We start from the raw sequence: 25,496 nt of genomic DNA on the forward strand, positions 1-25,496 counted from the left end.
AGCTCTATACTTTGCAGGTATAAGCAGTCCATGTGCTGCTACATGGTGCTTTGTGTGGCACTGTATTATGGGGCTATTCACACTCTGGCATTCAATAGAGCAGGCATGCTCAACCTGCGGACCTCCAGCTGTTGCAAAACTAGAGCTCCCAGCATTTCCGGACAGCCTACAGCTATCAGCAGAGCATGGTGGGAGTTGTAGTTTTACAACAGCTGGAGGGCCGAAGGTTGAGCATCCCTGCAATAGAGCATGGCATAATTTTTCTGTCCGATTCAAATGTAATCTGACAGTAATGGAATTGGAAACATACAGAATTATATAAATACCTATGGTGTCCTATTACAGCTCCTTACGACATCAAATGGAGTAATATGGCCACGTGCAATCCTAAATGCTTATATGGAGGAAAAGCATTCTGGGGGATGAGATTCTGGTGAATAGTTATGCATACACATGCATGTTATAATATAAGTCATAGAAACACTTATATCTTGGTTTGTTCCAAAGGTCATTTTTGTCCCACCAGATTTTGGATCTCACTACACAAACCTTCACATACAGACAATTTGGCCAATAGATAGTGTTCTCAGAGATGAATGAGCAACAGTAAATTATAACTTTAAGATCTAGATAAGTCTGTTTGTCCATGTATAAGTACAGATTGTAGAGGTTCATCATAATGAATAAATGTACAAGGCAAGTGGGTTAACACATACAAGCTAAGCCTTTACATCTTTAGTATAGGATTGAGGTGTTCTCCATCTATGGGCTTTAGGAAACCTTACATTGACATGACATGGGTCAGTTCATACTTAATCTTCTAAACATAACAGTATACTTCCATGGTAGTATCTTTTGATGGAAATCAGACTTGCCAGAAAGTCACAATAGTCACCCCCAATGTACAGGTTCTCTTACTACTTTTCAGAGAACAGAGTGCCTCAAAAATGATCTCCAGTGAAACATAGAATATGTTGGCAGATAAAAACCACGATTCTATGTTTCACTGGAGATTTTTTTTGAGGCACTCTGCTTATAGTGACTTATAGACATGTTTGGCTGACATCATAAGAACTATAAGACATATTCTGTTAAACTAGTATAGATTTTACATAAAGACCTTTTTGGGGTTACATACATCTCTTTCATAGGATCAAAGTTCAGGAAATGAATTATGAAGTGTCGCACTATATCAGTACTATTTTATAAAACCAAAGAAACATAGACAAAAATTCACATAAAACTTCAGTCAGCATACAGCATATTGGATGCATAAACAACAATATGAATAATATAAAATATCAACAAAGAGCGATTAGTCAGTAAAAATAGCAAGACAGTAAAATTAATAATTTGGGTGAATGAGTTAGTGACCACAACAGTGTCTACCTTCCACTTACGCCATCACAATGACACAAAAATCCAGCCAGTTCCATGGGTCTCTGAGGAATGTAAAACTGTCGATGCAAAACCCTCGGGCAAAGATCTTTATCAAAGACTCAAAAGTGTAAATGCCTGTGAATGTGTACCTAGAATATTAAAGATGAAAAAAATCATATTTCAATCAGGCTATTTCCGTCGGCCCCATAGAAATAAATGGGAGCGGTGGCCACTCAAGCACGGTGCGCTCCCCTTCACTTGTATGGGGAGAGTGCTTGGTGGTGGCCGGACCCTGGGAAACCCAGCCACCGCTCTCCCAGCTCCGTTCTCGGAATAGGTAGGGGTGCCAGAGGTGGGACCCGCACCTATCAGACAATGGGGGCATATCCTAGCCATATGCCCCCTTTGTCTGTGATGGGAATACCCCTTTAAGGCTGCCTGAATGTAATCATAGCAGACAGAATAATTTCACTATACAAATGAATAGATTATACAGCATATAAGATGCTATCTTTAAATATAATGGTATGAGAAGTCACTGACATAAAGTAGATAAATATTACTTACTCCACATTTTTAGACCAAGGTGGTGGGTCACTCATAGTCATGAAAACACAATTTGTTAAAATTGTTATCATAATAAAAAAATTGAATATTGTGAAGATGAGTTAAGGAACTATAAGCAAAGACAAAGGGTAGTGCAACTATGTGTTGAAATATTGATTTTTATACTATCTGATTAGAACAGGTTAGAAGGTTTTACTATTTTTCTGAACCAGCGCCACTCATGTCCATAGGCTATGTCTGGTGTTGCAGCGCTGGAGCGATGGGTAAACATAGCGGGGCAGGTCTCCGCTGTTTTAAACAGCAGAGACCCGTGGCTAATTACCGCGACTGGCAATAATGCTAATCGCAGTCATTAAAGCCTTTTAGATGCTGTGATCAAGTGTGATCATGGCATCTAAAAGCTCAAAAACCCAGAAGCGTGCGCTTCCGGGATTCTTACCAACATCCTCTGCGGCTAATAAGGATGCTGGTAATTGAATTCAATATGCTGGGTCTCTCTGAGGAGACCCAGGGTATTGAAGCTGCAATTCTTATTTTTACCAGCAGGTGGCAGGCCAACATAAGAAATGAGCAATTCTCCTCTCATCATGGATCTATAAGAACCATGATGGTTTAGAATAAATAAAAAAATTATAACTTTTGTAGCCTTAAACATGAGCTACAATACCATAAAAAAGTAAAAAAAAACTGTTAAAAATATATTAAATTTAAAAAAATATCAAAATTTGAATTACCCCCTTTTCCGTAGAATAAAAAAATACATAAATAACATAAATATAAACATCATGGGCATTACCGCTTCTAAAAACACCCATACTATTAAAATATAAAAATATTTTTTCCAGTACGGCGAATGGCATAAGGGAAAAAAAGGCCAAAATTGACGATTTGACATTTTTTCATCACTTCTCTTATCCAAAAAAATATAATAAAATGTGATCAAAATGTCACACACTCCAAAATGGCATTAATAAAAACTACAGATCGTCCCACAAAAAATGAGCCCCCACACAGCTCAGTAGATATAACTTTAAAACAGTTAAACATATGTGGTATGGTCGCAATCGTACTGACCCAGAGAATAAAGGGCACAGGCCAGTTTTGCCTCAAAGGGAACGCTGTAGGAACAAAACTTGTGAAACGGTGGAGAAATTGCATTTTTTTTTCCAATTCCACTCCATTTGAAATTTGGAATACATTGTATGCCATATTAAATTGTGGCATTGGAAAGCACAACTTGTCCTGCAAAAAATAAGCCCTCATATGGATATGTGAAAAGGAAAAATAAAAAAGTTATAGCTGAAGGAAGATAGGGAAGAAAAATGAAAACGCAGAAACGAAAAAACCTCCGGTATCCAAGGGGTTAAAATAGTTTGAACTGCAATACCATTTTGGTTACAACCCAACTGACACTAGCTGTCTCTTAGCGGTAGTCTGTGTCCAGGGGGTGTAAGCCCAAAACACAATAAATAGTAAAGGACTGCTGTAAGGGGGGAATATTACTCACTAATATTTATGTAAATATCAATAATTAATATTCATAAACAGGAGGAGCTGTCTATTGACGACTCCGCCTATTTTTACCTTTATATTCATAACACTACTTTCACTTTACCTTACGCTAATCACTAAACTAGCTGCATGCGCCTTACTAAACTAACTATCGCTAATAACCACACGTTACAGATAGTTACAAATAAAACACAGTATGTATTAATACCAACGGTACACTATGCATGCAATACACTAACAATACAATATTATAAATACAGCACTAAACTACACTACACGGTTCCCAAATTCCACCCACAAAGCTATCTAATACAGTACACACACATATATTAGCAGCCCACCCCACCTGGTTCTAATCCTATCCCTAAGGGAACAACGAGGGTTAATTGTGGCGCTGCAGGGGTGAATGCAGGCCACAGACACAGAAATACAGCCCGGGGAATGGGGAGCAGGGATGCTTCTGCAGAACTTTGGTAGGGGATTGGTGGTCAATGCAAGGGTTAATACCCTGCAAGTGTATGCTGGGGTACAAGGGAATAGTAGGGGTTAATAGTGGGGGTAGGATCAGGGAGAGGGATGGTTGGGATGGTGGTGAGGGTAGTAAACCATTGGTGGGATAGGGGTATTGGGAAAATAAGGGTAAATCGTTGGTAGGATAGTGGCAGGGGTTAATCAGGGGAAATCGTTGGTGGGATAGTGGTAGGGGTTAATCAGGGGAAATCGTTGGTGGGGTAGTGATAGGGGTTAATCAGGGGAAATCATTGTAGGGGTTAATCAGGGCGTTGTAGGGGTTAATCAGGAGAAATATCGTAGTGGGAAATCGTTGTAGGGGTTAATCAGGGATTGTTGGTGGGATAGCGGTAGGGGTTAAAGATACTCAGCGTTTGTTGCTCGTTCATCTAGGGGGTGCTCGTTCGTCTAGCGGGTGATCCTCTTCAGGCGGGGCTCGGCTCTCCCCCAGTGCAGTGGCCGTCGGATATTTATATCCAGTGGCCCGCACTGCCGCACCGCTTACACTGTGGCGCGCGGGTGCGCGCCACCATCAGGGACACGTGGGCCGGCGAAGTGAGATGACGTCACTGCGCCAGCCCACGCGCCTCCGGACGAGCGCGGCCCCGACTCGCCACTTGCTAACAGGCGGAAGAAGCCTTAAATCTCCCGCCAGCAGGACTTTGTATTCCGGGCAGCGCGGTGGTAATCGCGCTGCCGGAATGCGCATAATAGAAGGAGGGGAGGTTTCTCCCTTCCTTCTATCATGCATAATTATCTCCAGCAGCGCTGGAGATTATTAAAGCAAAGGAATCTGAGTTCTTTGTAGTCATCAGGATGACCGGACCCTTGTCCGGTCATTCTGATGCAATCAACCAGATTGCATCAGTGTGAATGCTTGGGGCACATTCACACCGATGCACCTGGTTTCAGGTCCTATGGGCATGGGGGGGTATTATAAGGAGTTACATGAGGGGGCACACATTATATAAGGGGGGCACATATCATATATAAGGGGGCACATATCGTATATATAAACCAGGGACCACATATTTCCCACAGGGGCCACAATGAGCCCCTGTGGGCCATCAAGGGCATATGTTTGCAGATGCTGGGCACATCTGCGCACATCATCCTATAATGTGGCAGTTAATGCATGCATATATATCATAAATGCATGCACGTGTTTGCATGCATATATGTATATATATATGCATACGTCTCAACCCTTCCTCAACAACTGCCACCTGGTATTTACAAGTAATCGTCAATGATTTATTGCATGGTAGTCAACTCATGACGCATTTCAGCTCAATATGAACATTTGAGAAAGGCTAATAACAAGCCAAAACAGGATATGACTTGACCACCCCAATAAAACATTGAAGATTACTAAAGGCCCTTTTACACTGCCCGATGTTTGAACTATCACGAATGAACATTCGTAGCAAAAAGCTTATTTATTGGGTAATACAGTCATTTGTTTGGGACGGCAGATCGTGCTGTCTAACCAGCACTCTGCTGCCCACAAACAACGCAGCTGTATGAGGACTAGCCATGGCATTAGCGACCACTCATCCCCATACTGTGGAGGGGATCACTGCATGTAAATTGACCGCTCATCTCCACTGACAAGCAACAATTGTCTGCTCCATCAGGCAGTGTAAAAGGCTCTTTACAAATACACAGTCACAGTCCTTTTCTACTTATTCAACTGCAATACCAGACACAACCCATTCTCTGGGGGGAAAAAAAAGTAGAGCCATATCAAACAAAGCCTAAACTGCTTGTCTGCACTAAACTATATAACTAACTATATAACTTTACTAATGAGCAATATACACAATATGAACAATATACATAATAAACTTGATCTATAAGGATATGAGTGGATCAGCACTTTGATAGCTCCTCTTCTTAATAGATTGAAAGCGTCCAGTAGGTACAAGGCTTTGGTGGCAGTGAAACGATATATTGCTTTACCCTTACTCAGGACAATGAACGTCTGTGGGAAGATAAAACGAGATAAAACATTGAGCTAAAATGCAGGACATAAAAGCAATTATCTGTAGTTACAAAAAGACCAATAAAAGTTCTAAAATAAAGGTGATATACACATACACTACTCCATAGAGCCATACTTACAATAAAGCAGAAGTTTAAATGGAAGGGCTACACAGAGCAGCAGAGGAACCAATGTGACTGGGCTCTACCTTCATACAACCTGTCCCCATATTATCTAATAATAGGGCAGCACAGTGGTTAGCACTGGTGCCTTTCAGGGCTGGGGTCCTAGGTTTGAATCCGGCCATACCAGCCAGTCTTGAGTTGGGCTTGCAGACTCCTCCCTCCTCCCATTGCAAGCATGGTTACATGCTGGAGGTAACTGGTGAGTTGTTTGTGAGTCGGCCTCATGCTCCTGTAATTTGCCCACTGGCTCCTGGTATTGGCCCAGGTAGGTGAGTGTTAGGTCCCGAGCTACTTGAGAAACCTTGGCGCGGTGCTCGGGCTCAGACATGTCCTACACCGTAGGACATGTTGGCTAATATCTCAATTTTAAAATTAGTTTGAGGGTTTAGTAAGACCGCAGAGCGCACCTGTCTTTGCTATTATTTTGTTATATTGATTATCACATCCACATAATTGCTATCTTGTGTAGGATGTCTATTGTGGTACTTGTGGTTCGCTGCGGGCATCATCCACTGTATGCATTTTTGCTGGGGATCGCCATTAGCAACGGGCCACAAGTGCAGGATTTGCTCCCCTGTATATATGCACAACTGCATGTGGGTTTGAGCACTTCCTGCCTGTGTAATACCACGCCATTCTTTTCAGTTTGAATCCGACCAAGGACAACATCTGCATGGAGTTTGTATGTTCTCCCCAGGTTTGCATGGGTTTCCTCCAAGTACTCCAGTTTCCTCCCACACTCCAAAGAAATACTGATAGGGACCTTAGATTGTGAGCCCCCATCTAATTAACTTTCTAAGATATCCCATTGGTGCATACAGCAACTTTCTAAGATACCCCATTGGTGTATCTTAGAAAGTTACTGGTGAGAATTGTGAATGCCTGAAGGTATGACAAGAAGATTAAAAAATTTACAATGTGCCCACAAGAAAACAGTATCCCTAGGGTCCACAGTCAAAAAACATGATAAGCATTCACAAGTGATCTGCAAATTGCTGCGTCTATGCTTTTGGGTCCAATTATGGCTGATCTTTGTCAATGGAACCAGGGCCCAACAGAAGATCATGTCCCCCTGTCCAGTCTCTGTTAGTTTAGAACCCCCAGTCATACTGTACCTATGAACTCTATTCCTTACATTTTTTTCCCCTGCCAACATAAATTAAACCACTAGTTCTAACTTCACAGCATCATGTCAACCAGACCCAGAAGATCCATATGTTACCTTTTGGTTACTATAAAAAGGATCCAAATCTTCTAGGGGGACCCCAATAAGCTCCGGCGGTGGATCACCATAAATAAGTGGTAGATTTTTCCCAGCTTCCAGGCCAATGTTGGGTTTAAGTACCACATCTTCAAGAACCTCAATCTGTTTGGCTTTCCGGATCTCTTCCTCTTCAATTCGCTTTTCTACTTTTGCAATGCTCTCTTTGGTAAATCGCTGCAGGCTGTCAGGGCCGGGAGGAAGCATTTTGATGGCCATATTGTCATTCTGTATTTAGGAGTGGTGAAAAATGGCTTGTTTGCCTGGGAATCTAAAACTTACAATAATAAAAATAATGAATGTTCTGTACCATAAAAGTCATAGAAACTGGCAAGAGACATATTAAACAATATAAGGTAACTACAATCAGTACAGCATACACTTTCAGTGCCATGGAACAGTAATTGCCCTTATATACAGGGCATGGTACAAGGGAAATAAGGATCATTGGCTCAGTGGTTAGCACTGGTGCCTTGCAGCGCTGGGGTCCTAGGTTTGAATCAGACCAAGGACAACATCTGTACGGAGTTTGTATGTTCTGCCCGTGTTTGCGTGGGTTTCCTCCGGGTTCTTTGGTTTCCTCCCACACTCCAAAGACATACTGATAGGGACCTCAGATTGTGAGCCCCATTGGGGACAGTTGGATGCTAATGTCTGTAAAGTGCTGCGGAATATAGTAGCGCTATATAATTGCATAAAAAAAAAAATGTAAGCACAGAAGAGAAGCAGCAAAACTGTATACTAGTAATGACCGATTGTAAGCGATCCCTGACATTGATCTGAGTCTCTTCACATGGCAAGCAGATCAGTAAAATTATAAAAGCACAGTGTAAAAGCTGCCCCTCATCAAACTCCATCAGCTCTGTCAATTCCACTCCTTCTAGTCTGAGCATCAGATGTGGAGAACTTCACATGAGCGAATCCATTGCGGGCATCACGCTCCGTGTGTGAGCCTGATCCTTTGTTCTGGACTTGCAGGAGCGCACAGCATTATCATGATTTATAATCCTATGTGTCTCTGCCTGACCTTACTTCTACAGGGTCATACTTACATAAAGGTCAAGCAGAGGCACATAGCATTATAAATCATGATAATGCCGTGCACCACATATTCAGGTTTCTCGATGCGTTTTTGAGTGGATTAAAAAAAATGGAGAATATTTTATCTATTTTTTTTATAATTTCTCCTTTTATGATCCACACCTATTTTGGCTTCAAAAACTGCATATAAAAGCCGGAACGTTTGACAGCACACTTAGATGGCAGGAGTGTAGCTATAGGCAGTGCAGAGGTAGTAGTAGTGGCCTCCTCTGGAAAACCCCTTTCTGAAATTAAGCTCAGCTGCTCACTATTGGTCCAGCTTCAGAAGAAGATCAACTGATATTGCCAGGAAAAGTTACTCCTGGTCAATTGTAGTACTACATGCTAGTCACCAAAATGATAGGCTGAGCCATTCAAGGCAACAGGCTTAATTGTGAATAGCTTTCTACCCTAGCTCATGAAGGGGGTCCCAAGAAGGGTGATGTTCATGTGGCATAATGGTTCTTTTCTTCTGCCAGATCAGAACAACAGAAAACAAAACGGTGATGTGAATGTACCCTAAACTAGAAGATTTTAGGTGCATAATCTGGAGTTTAGTACTTTCCTGTATAGAAAGGATATGTCTTAGATCCTAAACAAGTTCATGGAACCAGAGGTGGCCTAAAAATTCAGCTCGTTTGGTCAATTATAGCAAAATCAGTTAAATAAATTCACACTGTGGTTACAAAATGGGAAAAAAGTTCCAGTTGACAGGATAACTATATCCTCATTTCACAGCAGACATTGAAATTACTAAGTGCTGTCATTTCTGGCGCCTTATGCCCCATCGTATTACCTTTCAACCCTAGGATATTTGGTGAAGCATAAATCAGTTTATACCCTTGCTTACGTCTCATTCAGGGGAAAGTGAGGAGCTTTTAGCACTGGGCCGCTCTGAAGCGATTCCAGGCATAAGGCTGACTCCTCAGCTGCCATCCCAGATCACCCATAAGGGGAGTCAGGTTTCGGCAGCCTGATGACTCTGTTCATTCCTTCTGAAGAAGGAATGATGCATAAAGCAAGAGATGCCTGAGGAGAGCAAGGAGAGTAAAACAGAGCACAAACTAACATCCGGGGTCCCAGAACCAGCCCTCCCTCTTCTGCATACTCCATCCCATTCCCTACTATTTTACACACCTAAAAATGTCCTTGCTTCCGCTTCTAACTAAATTCAATCTGGAGCTGGAATTATCCTTTCTCCTGTCGGCTGGATTAGCTGTGAACTGATACCTTCCTCCAAACATTATAAAACATGTGGACTAGTGCCAGTCCTTTGACCTGTTTCTTCCAAGCTACTCCTTCAAGTTCTTTTTTTTCTTTTAAGGACATCTTAGACCATCTGAGATCATCAATGTGAACTTTCATCATATAATTTAGAGGGGATTTGTCAGCAGGAAAGTACCTATTATTTAATTCACATTTAAATTTTAAACATTTCTTGTAGAATGTTTTTTTTTTTTTTTTCCATGTCACTATCTACAGTTTCTTGATAGTATTCATATTTTTTCGTGTTACACCAACAATCCTAAATGCATTTTATTGGGATTTTAGATGATGGGCCAACATAAAGTAACAAGTATGGGTGAAGTGAAAAGAAAACGATACATGGTTTGCAAAATATGTAATAAAAGAATCTGAAAAATGTGGTGTGCATTTGTATTCATTCCACTGTACTCTGATACACCTAAATAAAATCCATGGTGACCAATTGCCTTCAGAAGTCACCTAATTAGTAAATTGAGTCCACCTATGTATAATTTATTCTCAGTATAACTACAGTTGTTCTGGGAAGGCCTCAGAGGTTTGTTAGAGAACATTAGTGATTAAACAGGATCATGAAAACCAAGGAACACATCACACAGGTCAGGGATAAAGTTGTGGAGAAGTGTAAAGCAGGATTAGGTTATACAAGAATATCCCAAGCTCTGAACATCTCACAGAGCACTGTTTAAGCCATCATTCGAAAATGAAAGGGGTATGGCACAACTGCAAAACCGACCAAGACATGACTGTCCACCTAAACTGACAGCCCAGGCAAAGAGAGCACTAATTAGAGAAGCAGCCAAGAGGCCTATGGTCATTCTGGAGAAGAGATGAACAGCTTGGGTGGTAGAATCTGTCCACAGGGCAACTATTAGTGTACTCCACAAATCTGTAATTTATGGAAGAGTGGCAAGAAGAAAGTAATCTTTGAAAGCAAACCATAAGAAATCCTGCATGCAGTTTGCCACAAGCCATGTAGGGGAAACAGCAAACATGTAGAAGAAGGTGCTCTGGTCTGATGAGACCAAAGTTGAACTTTTTGTCCTAAATGCAAAACACCCTGTGAGGTGGAAAACAAACCCTGCACATCACTCTGAACACACTATTCCCACTGTGAAACATGGTGGTGGCAGCATCACGCTGTGGGGATGCTTTTCTTCAGCAGAGACAGGGAAGCTGGTCAGAGTTGATGGAAAGATGGATGGAGCTAAACACAGGGCAATCCTAGAGGAAAACCTGGTAGAAGCTGCAAAAGAGACTGAGGTGGAGGTTTACCTTCCAGCAGGACAACAACCCTAAACATACAGCCAGAGCTACAATAGAATGGTTTAGATCAAAGCAAATTCATGTACGGCCTAGTCAAAGTCGAGACCTATATCCCATTGAGAAGCTGTGGAAAGACTTGGAAATTGCTGTTCACAGACACTCTCCATCCAATCTGATTGAGCTTGAGCTTTTTTGCAAAGAAGAATGGGCAAAAGTTTCAGCCTCTAGATGTGCAAAGCTGGTAGAGATATTCCCAAAAAGACTTGCAGCTGTAATTTCAGCAAAAGGTGTTCCTACAAAGTATTGGCTCAGAGAAGCTGATTACAAACGCATGCCACAATTTTCAGATTTTTATATATTAAAATGTTTGAAAACCATGTATTGTTTTCTTGTCACTTCACACATACTTGCTACTTTGTGTTGGTCTATCACATAAAATCCCAATAAAATACCTTTAAAGGGTTTGTCTCACTTCAGCAAATGGCATTTATCATGTAGAGAAAGTTAATACAAGGCACTTACTAATGTATTGTATATTGTCCATATTGCTTCTTTTGCTGGCTTGATTCATTTTTCCATCACATTATACACTGCTCGTTTCCATGATTACAACCACCCTGCAATCCATCAATGGTGGTCATGCTTGCATACTATAGGAAAAAGCACTAGCATATCTGTGATCCCATGGTCCCGACCGCTCGAGAGCATGGCGTTTTTTCCTATTGCATGCAGTGATTATTGGGAAGGAAGCACCTGCTAAATTGTCACTATTGATGAGCGGCAGAGGCAATATTCGAATTTGCAATATTTTGTGAATATTTGGCGGCGAATATCCGTCATAAATTAGCGAATTCGAGAATTTGCGATTATTTTCTTGATTGCAAAAATCGGCAAAGTAATATTTGCGTAATGCGCACGCAGTACGGGCATGGGTCACTTTTGCTACATTTTCCAAGCTGCTAGAAGTTTCCTGAGATTGGAGAAAATGGTTGGCACGGCAGAACATTACAATAGCTTTATATGCAGATAGAGTGCTTCAATATATTAGCGATTGCGCAAATCGGCAATTAATGATGCGCATATTTTGGCGCAATACGTGCAACTTCACATTTTAGCAGGTCTGACTACATATTACTTATTAGTGCACTAAGTATTGTAGTGACATCACAGCACTATGTCTGTGGCATGTATGTATGGACAGCAGAGAAACAGTAATTCCTATCACACTACCTAACACCCTGCACTGGAACCTATCAGCTACACTATATCAGGATCTAACCTACACTGACTATCTCCCACTAACTATCTGTAATATATACAGTATATAAGCTAACTATCTATCTATTGTAGTGTGGAAAGCACAGAACACAGCAATGACACTGCTGTCTCTCTCAGAACTGCAAAAAACTGCAGAAAATGGCTGCTGGGGAGGTTCTTATATAGTAATGGGTATGCAACTTTCCTATTGGTTGCTAGGGATGTTGCTAAGCTCAGACAAAGACATTGCAGCCTTCTCATTGGCCCACAAGCAAGAAGCAAGGAGGGATCATGGGTTCAGATTTAACAAATTCTAGAATATTCGCGAATAAGAATATATAGCACTATATTATACATCTTAATGAATTCTCGAAGTGGCGATATTCGCGATTAAAATTCGATATTCGCGATCAACACTAATTGTCACGTGTAATGGGACCTTTATTATGATTGGAGTGGTGAAAAGGTGACTGTTAAGGATGATTACATCTTCGGATCAGAGCATGGCACTGGTGCACTTTACCAATCGGAGGGGAACACACCAATCTGGCAAGCAGTTACACAGTTAGGCCCCATGCACACGGCCGTTGTTCACGGCCGTGTGCGGGCCGTGGAACCGCGGCCTGGATCCCTTCCTGTGAGCTGGAGCGCACGGCGTCACTGGTTGCTATGACGCCGTGCGCCCCCTGCTGCCGGCACAGTACAGTAATACACTGGTATAGATCATACCAGTGTAGTACTGTATTGCGGCGGCAGCAGGGAGCGCACGGCGTCATAGCAACCAGTGACGCCGTGCGCTCCAGCTCACAGGAAGGGATCCAGGCCGCGGTTCCACGGCCCGCACACGGCCGTGAACAACGGCCGTGTGCATGGGGCCTTAGGCTGCTTTCCCACTTGCGTTTTGGCTTTCCATTTGTGAGATCTGTCATGGGCTCTCACAAGCGGTCCAAAACGGAGCAGTTTTGCCCTAATGCATTCTGAATGGAAAAGGATCGGCTCAGAATGCATCAGTTTGCCTCTCCATTCCGCCCTGGAGGCGGACACCAAAAAACTGCCTGCAGCGGTTTGCTGTCCGCTTGACGAAACTGAAACAAACGGATCCGTCCTGGCACACAATGTAAGTCAATGGGGACAAATCAGTTTTCTCTGACACAATAGAAAACGGTTCCATCTCCCATTGACTTTCAATGGAGCAGCTTAGAGTAGGGAAGGAACTGACTTTTTTTCTTTAAGATGTCCATCAGGTAAATGTCAGCCAAACCCACTGAAATTGGCAGGGTTAGTCAGCGGTCTAATAGGATCTCCCGAATCTCTTCCCACACCAGATGTTGGAGGAAGTTATTTCAACATGCCAGATCGTTTGTTCCCACTGGAGATAAGCTGCTGCCAAAGGGTCTGACGTTGGCTTATTCCCCTCTTCATGTATATGGGAGAGTCAGGATAAATATCTGCTCCTTATACTGTGAAGGAACACTAGTGCATATTTACATGCCTGCATCTGTATGAGTCGCTATAAAGACAACTGAACAGATATCCACCATAAAATGCTCAATATGGCCAATGCTTCCAGAGGTAGCAGTAACAGCCCCAAAGACCTTCCTTCCTACCACATAAGATGACACCATATAATATGTTGTAGGTGGATATTCCTATCATAGACTGTCCATTTTAGGACCCAGATGTTTTAAGTTACAAATCTGATCCTACATTATTAAAGAGGTTGTCCGGGCTTTTTCTATTGATGACCTATCCTGAGGATAGGTTATCAATATCAGATCGGCAGGGGTCCGACACTCGTACAGCTGATTGGTGGGGGTGCCAGTGTCTGACCCCTGCCAATCTGATATTGATCTCTGGAGAGGTCATCAATAGAAAAAACCTGGACAATATATTACTCACTTTTTTATTGTTATAGTTTGCTGCTTTTACATCTAGTGCTGGTCTTCATAATATTTGGAGGCACACACATTTTAGAAACATTTTCTCTTGAATACTGAGGTTCATAAGAATAATTATGCTTTACAGTTCAGCAGTTCTTTTGCCCTGGGCGTAGGTCATCTATTTTCTATTATACATCAGTTCCAGTTTGGTGCAGCTATCACGGGGCTTGCATGGGGAAGGAATTGCTATTTATAATATAATGTGTTCATTTGCTTTTGAAAAGCTTCCAAAAAAGCTGAAAATGATCTCCAACCAGTAAAGCAAAGGATAAAATTAAACAGCAAAAACAAAAATAAATAATATGTTTGATTTTAAAATGTCAAAAAGGGACCGAGGGGATATTCGAGATATTGGCATTATCTACATGTCTCCACTCCTGGTCTAAAGGACCCTTTACATGCGTTCATAATCATTAAAAAATTTTGTTAATTCAAATGTTCTCCTATTGGTCAAACTGAAGTGGGAGGAAACACTTTGAACATTGGTTTTTAATTTTCTGCTTCTGAACCTCAAGCGAATATTCACTCACCAAACATCAAAAACCACAATCCACTAGCAAATGAGCTTGTTGAATACAAGTGTTTCCAGTTTTACTATTGTGCAGATAAGAATTTTAATTAATTCCTATTTTCTCGAGGGAAGGAGCAAAGGGTCTTTACACACCTTTCTAACACACCCTTTCCACACCTTCACACAATCCAATTTTTCCCCAAACCCCATCCACACATTCAGAGATGTACCTCTAATGGAGGCAGACCATGCAGCTGCTATTGGGGCGGTGGGGAAGAGGGGTCGGCATTAAAAAAAAGGCCCCACCCCCTAATTACATTCAATACTGGCTCCCTTCCAGCTCCAGTCCACAATCACTATTATCAGTGGAGAAAACTAAAGGGTGATGATGTCATCACAGGTCCTGTGCTTCTACAGTAGTAAAGGTAATGAAAAGAGAATGATGCAGTTCCCAGGCTTGGTGTATCGGTCAGGGCCTGTTATGACATCATCATCACAGTTACTGCACCATCTAGTAAAGAAACTGCACAGAGAATAGTGTCATTCCCAGGTTAGAATAATACCTCATACCTTTCACATCAGTACACTGCTCTATATATAATATATATATATATATATATATATACACACATGCTGCATACATTATACAGTAAAATAGATCCAGTGTGTACAGATATATAGTATATACAGCAGTGGACTGACATGTGAGGTACAAGGTATAATAGATGCAGTGTGCTAAGATATACAGTGGAGGAAATAATTATTTGACCCCTCACTGATTTTGTAAGTTTGTCCAATGACAAAGAAATGAAAAGTCTCAGAACAGTATCATTTCAATGGTAGGTTTATTGTAACAGTGGCAGATAGCACATCAAAAGGAAAATCGAAAAAATAACTTTAAATAAAAGATAGCAACTGATTTGCATTTCATTGAGTGAAATAAGTATTTGAACCCCTACCAACCATTAAGAGTTCTGGCTCCCACAGAGTGGTTAGACACTTCTACTCAATTAGTCACCCTCATTAAGGACACCTGTCTTAACTAGTCACCTGTATAAAAGACACCTGTCCACAGAATCAATCAATCAAGCAGACTCCAAACTCTCCAACATGGGAAAGACCAAAGAGCTGTCCAAGGATGTCAGAGACAAAATTGTAGACCTGCACAAGGCTGGAATGGGCTACAAAACCATTAGCAAGAAGCTGGGAGAGAAGGTGACAACTGTTGGTGCGATTGTTCGAAAATGGAAGGAGCACAAAATGACCATCAATCGACCTCGCTCTGGGGCTCCACGCAAGATCTCACCTCGTGGGGTGTCAATGGTTCTGAGAAAGGTGAAAAAGCATCCTAGAACTACACGGGAGGAGTTAGTTAATGACCTCAAATTAGCAGGGACCACAGTCACCAAGAAAACCATTGGAAACACATGGATTAAAATCCTGCAGGGCTCGCAAGGTCCCCCTGCTCAGGAAGGCACATGTGCAGGCCCGTCTGAAGTTTGCCAATGAACACCTGAATGATTCAGAGAGTGACTGGGAGAAGGTGCTGTGGTCTGATGAGACCAAAATAGAGCTCTTTGGCATTAACTCAACTCGCTGTGTTTGGAGGAAGAAAAATGCTGCCTATGACCCCCAAAACACCGTCCCCACCGTCAAGCATGGGGGTGGAAACATTTTGCTTTGGGGGTGTTTTTCTGCTAAGGGCACAGGACAACTTATTCGCATAAACGGGAAAATGGACGGAGCCATGTATCGTGAAATCCTGAGCGACAACCTCCTTCCCTCTGCCAGGAAACTGAAAATGGGTCGTGGATGGGTGTTCCAGCACGACAATGACCCAAAACATACAGCAAAGGCAACAAAGGAGTGGCTCAAGAAGAAGCACATTAAGGTCATGGAGTGGCCTAGTCAGTCTCCGGACCTTAATCCAATCGAAAACCTATGGAGGGAGCTCAAGCTCAGAGTTGCACAGAGACAGCCTCGAAACCTTAGGGATTTAGAGATGATCTGCAAAGAGGAGTGGACCAACATTCCTCCTAAAATGTGCGCAAACTTGGTCATCAATTACAAGAAACGTTTGACCTCTGTGCTTGCAAACAAGGGTTTTTCCACCAAGTATTAAGTCTTTTTTTGTTAGAGGGTTCAAATACTTATTTCACTCAATGAAATGCAAATCAGTTGCTATCTTTTATTTAAAGTTATTTTTTCGATTTTCCTTTTGATGTGCTATCTGCCACTGTTACAATAAACCTACCATTGAAATGATACTGTTCTGAGACTTTTCATTTCTTTGTCATTGGACAAACTTACAAAATCAGTGAGGGGTCAAATAATTATTTCCTCCACTGTATAGTATATACAGCAGTGTACTGATATGTGCGGCACGAGGTGTAATTTATATCTCACATATCAGTACATGCTGGATATACTATATATCTGTACACACTGCATCTATTATACCTCGGCAACATATGTCCTGTGACGCCACAACTTATTTTACCCACTCCAGTCTACCTTCTACCAGAAGGCTCTCTCCCTCCAACTCCAGCCTCACTGCTCCTGTACGGCAAGTCTCAAACAGATGTGAGACATTTAAATGGGGACAATGCTGCTGCCAGTGGGGAGGGGTGGTCAGGGGACAATACTGCTGGGTATTTTGTACTTCATGGGGTATTTATTTGGCACTGATGGGGAGATATTTTGTGCTGCAAGGTTGTATTTATATGGTGAAGTAGGGGAGGTATTTTGGGAACCACACTGGTATCAGACGCTGCTATGGAGGTGTTTTGAGCTTTATCATGGTACGTATTGCTGTTGGGGATGCTAACGTGTCCCTGACCATCTGATTGAACATTTTCGTGTTCCACTTTTAATTCCTTTCTTGTACTGATGGTTTACATAGGCGCATGACTAAGTAAAGGAAAATTCACCTCCACAGTGTTCTTTGCATATAATTAGTTTTATTCAATATCATATGTAGTCTGGTGGGGTTTGTGAGCCAGGGCTGTTCTATAATCCCAGTCTGGCCCTGATGGCATACTATATAACACACACAGCAGCAAGCACAGTTCATGGAGTAAGGGGAGGGGCCAGGGGTGGTTAAAGGGAGGGGCCAGAAATAGGTAATGGGAGGGGCTATGCAAGGGGCATGGGAGCCCAATTTAGATTCTTGCTATGGGGTCCAGTGATTTCTATATATGCTCCTGCAAACAGTCAATTATATTTTAGTGTAAATGCAACAGTTCGTCTGCCATTAATCTATTACACCATCGCACCCATGCCCATCCAAAGTGTCGTTGTTCGAATAAGAATTTTTGCTTAATTGAATCATTTATCTACCCGTGTGTAAAGGGGTCATCAGAGTTCCTCAAAGACAATATACTGTAGGTATTTCATTATAGACCTAAGAGGCAAGCAGAAACTTAGAGATCCAATTAGCCAACGTGTACAGAGAACGTAAGACATAGTACAATCTAAGAACAGGTGCCTGTATCATCCATATCATCATCATCTGAGTAACATATCTTAACGTCAACCCAAGCTCTAATTATAGCCTAGGAGAGGAGTATGATGTACAGTGTGGTCAAACAGGTGGCACTTGGTATGAGCGAGAAAAAAACTTAACCTATCCATAGCTAAGAACATCTTAAGGTGTTTTATAACCTTGTAAATAGTTTTATTTCCTTAATTAATGAGGTAGCATAGAGATGTACTGTACATGTTAGCCGGCCTCTCTACTGACTTTTGGTTTCACTTATATTTATGCAAAATCACTCTTTTAAATTGTTTGCAAACAGAGACTTCCTTGATATAAGAGGCACTTTGGACCTCATACCTCTGTGACCCTATCATGTCCTTAAAGAGGACATGTCCTCACCTGACATGTCTGTCTTACTGGATAATTGTATGCATCTTTTCATATAGTTCAATGTTATTCCATTCCTCAGATATTGCACCTAGAACTGTATTCATGAATCCGTTAGGGGTCAGTTCCGTAACAGTCTCACACCGGCAGCACTGACTGGACAGTGTCATGTAAGACTATGCAGGGACACATCCTTATGGGCAAAACCCAGTTGCAAATTCATTGATAGAATAAACAAATAGTAGTAATAAGTGATGAATGAACAACATAGAGTTGCATGAAAAGATGCTAAAGAATCTTTATTGAAAGGGAAAAATTATTTAGTGAAACAGACATATTGACATCGCTGATCTCTTTACTTGGATTTGGATATCTTACTCTGTCTTAGCTCCGGTAACGGTAACAGAAGGCAGTGCGGGCGGGCGGCGCTCACTCACTGACGTCACGCGCCGCCTAGTGGGAGGAGCAAGCGTGTGACGTCAGTGAGTGAGCGCCGCCCGCCTGCACTGCCTGCTGTTACCGTTACCGGAGCTAAGACAGAGTAAGGTATCCAAATCCAATCCAAGAGATCAGCGATGTCAATTATTAAATTAAAGTTACTGATTAGTTTATAAATGTGCTCATGTGAGCGGCGTGGCCCTGTATATTCTAACTCCCAGGCAAGCGTCCCTGTCACCATGGGAATGCCTGGGGGTTAGAATACACCATCGGATTTGAGTTTTCACACTCTCACTGAGAGCGTGAAAACTCAGATCCGATTGTATATTCTAACCCCCAGGCAAGCGTCCCCGTCACCATGGGAACGCCTGGGGGTTAGAATATGATCGGATCTTCTGAGTTACTCAGTGGCCTGTCTGGAGCCTCTCCAGCCTCTGTGTCGGCCCGGCCCTGCGTGCGCCTGCTCCAGTGCTGACTCCTTGTCCCCAGCCGGGCCCGCGCCATGTAGCACTAGTGTAGTGGGCGGGCGGTCCGCGGCTCGGGCCTGGCTGCTTGTGTGTGTGTGTGTGTGTGTAAAAAAATAATAATAAAAAAATAAAAAATCAACAGAAGGCGGCTCGGACGGGCCCCCAGTGGCGTAGGGCCCCATAGCCACTGCTATGGTTGCTATGGCGATCCCTACGCCACTGGATCGGTGGGGGGCTGAGACCCTGGACCCCTGTTGATCAGCTGTTTGAGAAGGCACCGGCACTTACAATAGAGCTGCTGCCTTCTTGCAGCTTTTGCTAGGCTATGGGACGTCACATTCATTGGTCACATGGCCTAGGCGCAGAGAGAAGACCGTGGCGCTACTATGTTTGCCAGTGCTTTCTCAAACATCTGATAGTCAGGGGTCCCGGGTGTCGGACGCCCACCAATCAGATACTGATGAAATCAGCTCCCAACCGGCAGTCCCTGCCGTTCAATACTTCTCTCCTGGTTTCTCCAGATTTGGCTTGACAAAAGTCTATATTTGACAGAAACGTTGCCTTAAAGACTACGACTTTTTGTTTCATGCTGAGAATAAACTTTGTTATATGGATTAACCCTTTTGTTATCCAATAAATGTGACTCATTGAGCATTAAGAAGTGTGCCGTAAAATTACTGTTTATTTATAAGTGGGCTGAAGAGCCCTCTTTGCAAGCACCTGGGACAATAAGGTATGAAGTACCATTACAAAGTCTCAGAAAACTCCTTTAAACGGTTAAAATATAATTTGTATTGTGTATTGACAGCAAATAGTTAACTGACAGTCCTAGTGCAGTTGCCAGGGTAATGAGCTAGAGAGAGTCTTTGCTGAGCAGGCCTAGAGGAAGGATGTGTGTGTGAGCTACAGACAACTAGGTCTAGACCAGGGTTCCTTCATCCCTGAGACTGAAATCTGCCAGAGAACTAACGGAACTGAGAGAGTACCCCTGAGAGAACCACTAAACAGGTCGTGCTTGGACACTAAGGTAAATGCTTGTTTATTGCAATAGTCTTTACTGCATTTGGAAAGGGTTAATTTTCTCAGGGGCCCACCACACTTCTGAGACAGATTAGCCATCCAGATCTAAGATCTGTACCCTGCAGACTGGGCATTGCAGGAAGTGTTAATGAGGACAGAATTGTACACCTGTGGTTATTTGGGAAGATTGCAAAGTGTATCTAGAGAGAGACTTCAGAGTGTATCTTTCTAGAGGGAGGACTACCATCATTACAGTTGACTATACACAGCTATTGGGAAAAGCCTAGTCTGTAATACACCACAGAACTGTACCTAATGCTGTGTGTACTGCAACTCCCATCTTCTATTCAGTAAAGATAGACTTTATTTATTGTAACCAAATGGGCCTGGTCATTGCCTCCATCATCTGCCAGCCCTCCATCTGGACCTGCTCTTCTGGTTGGACCCTGCAACCCATTTACCTAACATCATGGGAAGTTGGGCACCCCAATCATCACCAGGCAGGAGCCCCCAAAAGTCCAGGGTGTGCATCAAGGAAAGAAGGGGAGCACTCTCCTTTCACTGCATGGCCCAGGTAACGCCAGGGTGAACACTGCCACTGTTAGAGCTACCTCCCCCATCATTGCCACTGCAGCAAGCTCCTGAGGAGCCAGTGCAGGGGATGGGAGTTGTAGTGGCCCTGTTGAAGTATTTTGTCACTGTGTCCTACCTCAGGACAGTGAAAAAGGTGAATTGAAGGAACCAGGCAGAGGTTATAAGTAGAGATGAGCGAACTTGTGTTTTATGTTCGGCGTCTAAAGTCCGGCTTCCGGTTAGCGGAGAATCCCGATATGGATTCCGAATACCGTTGTGGTCCCTGGTAGCGGAATCAATAATGGCCGATTATTGATTCCGCTACCACGGACCACAACGGAAGTCGGAATCCATATCGGGAACCATATCGGGATTCTCCGCTAACCGGAAGCCGAACTTTAGACGCCGAACTTAAAACAGAAGTTCGCTCATCTCTAGTTATAAGCAAAGAATGTCTTTCTTTACTGAGTGGGAAAAAAATCAGAGAGTAGCACATCCAGCGGCAGTTCATACAAAGCACAATTTCTCTCCTCCAAAATGATGGGGCATGGTGGCTGAAAATGTGGCAGAAGACGACACTAGCTGAAAAAGTCTCTTTCTGGATTCCCTTCCTTACGGCTTTACTCTGGCACCTGTGGCTGTAGGTGTCCACTGTATGATGCAGGCTTCTAGCTATGCCTGTCGTGAACTGCGGTGATGGTGTCTTCACGTGTTTCCCACTACCTAGCAGTGGCGTCTTGACTGTTTGAACATTCCGCTGAAACAAATACGCCATAGTTTACAAATCTTACTTGGCCTAGGACCCTGCAGTCTCTCTGGGGCAATGATGACCTCCCAGATGAGCTGCCCCTGTGGTCCACATGGCCTGGAGGATTGGGAGATGGATAACATGCTCCTTTTCTCCTCTCTTTTCTTTCTATGACTGACCCTAACTCGCTCAGCATCTGGGGTACTACACCACCAACACCACTCTCCACCTCCCACACTACCCTCCTGGACTTGCTGCAAATGTATGGACCCAAGGCCACAAAATATAGTCTACAGTTTTGAAACCGGCACCTGGATCTGTATCCTGTAGTATTTGCATGTAATTAAAAATTTTGCATAGCCACTCAGATATTCAATAACATGTATCTGTATCAATGTATCTGTATCGCACCACCTGCTGTTTTTTTCTTATTTCTTTGACCTGCTCACTGAGAAAACCGCACATGCTCAGTTTCATCCTTCAACTGCCTCCTGAGCTGTGATAGGGAGAGCTAAGACACGCCCCCTGAGCTGCAGCAGAAAAAACATTCCCCTTGAGCCATCAGAATGATATAAATCTAGCAGAGCAATGAATGAGGAGATCTCTGGATCCATGTGAGGTACAGGGCTGGTTCTAGCTTTGTTAGAAGGAGGTTTGTCATGTATTATATGATGTCTGATTTAAATTTTTTACATTAGTCATTGGATAACCCCTTAAATTTTTTGGTCACCTTATGTAGCTTATTAAAATATAATACAGAGATTCATCATATTATCAAGATAAAGGGTGAAAACAACCGTGACTCACGGATGTGTGTTGTCCATGTTTTCCACGGACAGCGAGCGCCGCGTGTGACGCCAGATGTCAGCGCCGTGATCACGTGGGACGGGCAGCCAGTAATGAGATAGGGAGAGGCGGTGCAGGTGGTTGCCTGGATACAAGAGTAAACAGGAAACCACACCAGGTGGGACGCCCAAGTCTTGTGCGTCCATGGTAACATTGTGAATACAAACCATAACAGAATGGTGGCATTTTTGCAGGATTAAAGACAAGAGGACATGAATGGGAATGCACGAAGCAATCTAGGGGAACATAAACGTTCACAAAATGATAGTTCTAGGGGCAATTGACCTAGTTGGTAATCCCATACATTACACAATGAAAGAAATATGGTGGAAGGTGTATGCTTAAATAAAGCAACCATAATTAAGTCTCTCATTGAGACCTAGAGGGGCTGATGTTTTTAGGTAGAATATCCAGCGTGATTCGCGCTGGAGAAGATTCCTATCCCAATCGCCCCCTCTGGGTGGGGGTTTGACCAAATCAATGCCCATGAAACCTAGTTGGGCTCTTCCGTTATGTATTGAGTGTACATGTTTGGCCACCGGAATGTCTCTTTTGTGTAAAATGTCCCCCAGTACAGCGATGGGGAGCCCCTGTGCCCCCTCTTATGCTAACCTATTCCTGGGCTGGTGGGAGGAGACCTTGGTATTCAGGGATGTGGAATCGGAGGATCTATATAGAATTGGTCTGTGGGCGCGATATATTGATGATATTTTCATCTTATGGAATGGCAAGAAATCACAGTTTGAGTCCTTTGTCTCGCATTTGAATCTGAATCAGATAGGGATGCGTTTTACCTGTAAATCACACCCTGCTAGTCTGCCATTTTTGGATATCAAAATCACAAAAAATGCCAAAGGTGAACTAGACACTTCCATTCACAGGAAACCAAATTCCACGAATTCCCTCCTGAGGTGGGAGAGTAGTCATCCTCTCCCACTCAGGAGAGGAATTCCGAGGGGTCAATATCTCCGTCTGAGGAGAATTTGTTCAAACAAACAGGAAGTCGTCACCCAGGCAGCTGACCTGAGGACGCGGTTTCAACAAGGGGGATATCCCGACCCTGCCCTCAGACCCACTTACAAGGCAGCTTTGTCCTCAACATAGACCTACTTACCCCTAATCAGCCTAGTAACCTAGATGTCAAAGTGTTGCGCATTATCACCACCTTTGATAGTGAATCAAATCAAGTGAAAAAAATGTTTCAACGCCACTGGGAAATCCTCGAAATGGACCCCGATCTAGAGGAGGTGTTGGGGGAATACCCGCGGATCACGTATAGACGGGGCCGCAATCTACGCGATAAGTTGGTCCACAGACACTTTTCTTCCACCATGACACAACCAACTTGGCTGCGGTCTAATGTTGTGGGTTGCTACAAATGCGGAAATTGTGTGGCCTGTAAGCAAATACAGACCACCAAATCTTTTACCAGTTCTTTGATGGGCAGAACCTGCTCCATCTCTCAGTTCATTAATTGCAAATCAAAAGGAGTGATCTACCGCATCCTTTGTGAATGTGGGATGGAGCATATTGGTAAAACTATACGTGAGTTTCGAAGGAGGGTAGGTGAGCACCTGGGGGACATTTTACACAAAAGAGACACTCTGGTGGCCAAACATGTACACTAAATACATAACGGAAGAGCCCAACTAGGTTTCATGGGCATTGATTTGGTCAAACCACCAACCAGAGGGGGCGATTGGGATAGGAATCTTCTCCAGCACGAATCACGGTGGATATTCTACCTAAAAACATCAGCCCCTCTAGGTCTCAATGAGAGACTTAATCATGGTTGCTTTATTTAAGCATACATCTTCCACCATATTTCTTTCATTGTGTAATGTATGGGATTACCAACTTGGTCAATTGCCCCTAGAACTATCATTTTGTGAACGTTTATGTTCCCCTAGATTGCTTTGTGCATTCCCATTCATGTCCTCTTGTCTTTAATCCTGCAAAAAATGCCACCATTCTGTTATGGTTTGTATTCATAACGTTACCATGGACGCACAAGACTTGGGCGTCCCGCGTGGTTTCCTGTTTACCCTCGTATCCAGGCAACCACCTGCACCGCCTCTCCCTATCTAGTTACTGGCCGTCTGTCCCACGTGATCACGGCGCTCGCGTCTGACGTCACACGCCGATGCAGAAGGTGGGGGGGGGGGGGGGGTTCCCTTTAGGAGAAGCCCAGGCAGGTAGTGTTTAAATCCCACTGGTTAGGTGCATTATCGCGGCTGGTAGATCTTTTTTCCCCCAACCATAGGGGATCTGCCATATGTAGGATTATTATATCCTCCTGACCAACCAGCATAGGATCACCATCTCCTTTGCAGACTTGCACCCTGTCACCCCGGGTTGGCAAACACAAGTTTAATTATCTGACCCAGTTATTGCTGCGCTTTTTCCTTTTGTACTTATTCCCCCGAAGAGTCAACACGGACAGAAACGTGCCACGTCGGGAGGTCATCAGGAACGCATTAGCTGGCCACATTCATCATCAGATTGAGGGATCAGGTCCGAAGTAGGGACAGGTATCCGGACAGGGTCGCCCCTGTCGGGGAAGGTGCTCTGTATAGATAGGCAGAATGAAACCAGTCATCTTCCCCACTTATAGGGTTTAATAGGGCACAGCGCTGCATTGTCTATACAGACCCCATCTAATACTGTGACCTTCCATCCGGCCTACACCCAATGTCCTTTGGATATATCTCCCTGGACACCTTCGCTGATCCCACTGCCCATATTGGTCTGGTAAGACTGCTCGCACCTTTCAATAGGTGGAGCCGGTTTATATTTATTCTACCAGTGCTGGGGTACCAGGAT

The 25,496-nt window shown here is 43.2% G+C and overlaps 1 protein-coding gene across 4 annotated transcripts in view; it reads right to left on the reverse strand.

Annotated features, from left to right (window-relative positions):
* The window catches only part of SCN4A (sodium voltage-gated channel alpha subunit 4), a 154,276-nt gene that overhangs the window by 82,727 nt on the left and 46,053 nt on the right, over nucleotides 1–25,496 (reverse strand). For 2 of the 4 annotated variants that reach the window (XM_044297788.1, XM_044297786.1), the window contains exons 2-5: nucleotides 7,361–7,670; nucleotides 5,835–5,953; nucleotides 1,948–2,037; nucleotides 1,401–1,529 (exon numbers count right to left, since the gene is read on the reverse strand). In XM_044297788.1, coding sequence (XP_044153723.1) covers nucleotides 1,401–1,529; nucleotides 1,948–2,037; nucleotides 5,835–5,953; nucleotides 7,361–7,618 — 596 coding nt within the window. In that variant the 5' untranslated portion in view covers nucleotides 7,619–7,670. Of the gene's footprint in view, nucleotides 1–1,389; nucleotides 1,530–1,947; nucleotides 2,038–5,834; nucleotides 5,954–7,360; nucleotides 7,677–25,496 lie in introns of those variants that run through there. The other 2 variants (XM_044297787.1, XM_044297789.1) reach the window with 2 other exon arrangements.

The sequence above is a fragment of the Bufo gargarizans genome, chromosome 6, assembly GCF_014858855.1.
Source record: "Bufo gargarizans isolate SCDJY-AF-19 chromosome 6, ASM1485885v1, whole genome shotgun sequence".
Classification (NCBI taxonomy): domain Eukaryota; kingdom Metazoa; phylum Chordata; class Amphibia; order Anura; family Bufonidae; genus Bufo; species Bufo gargarizans.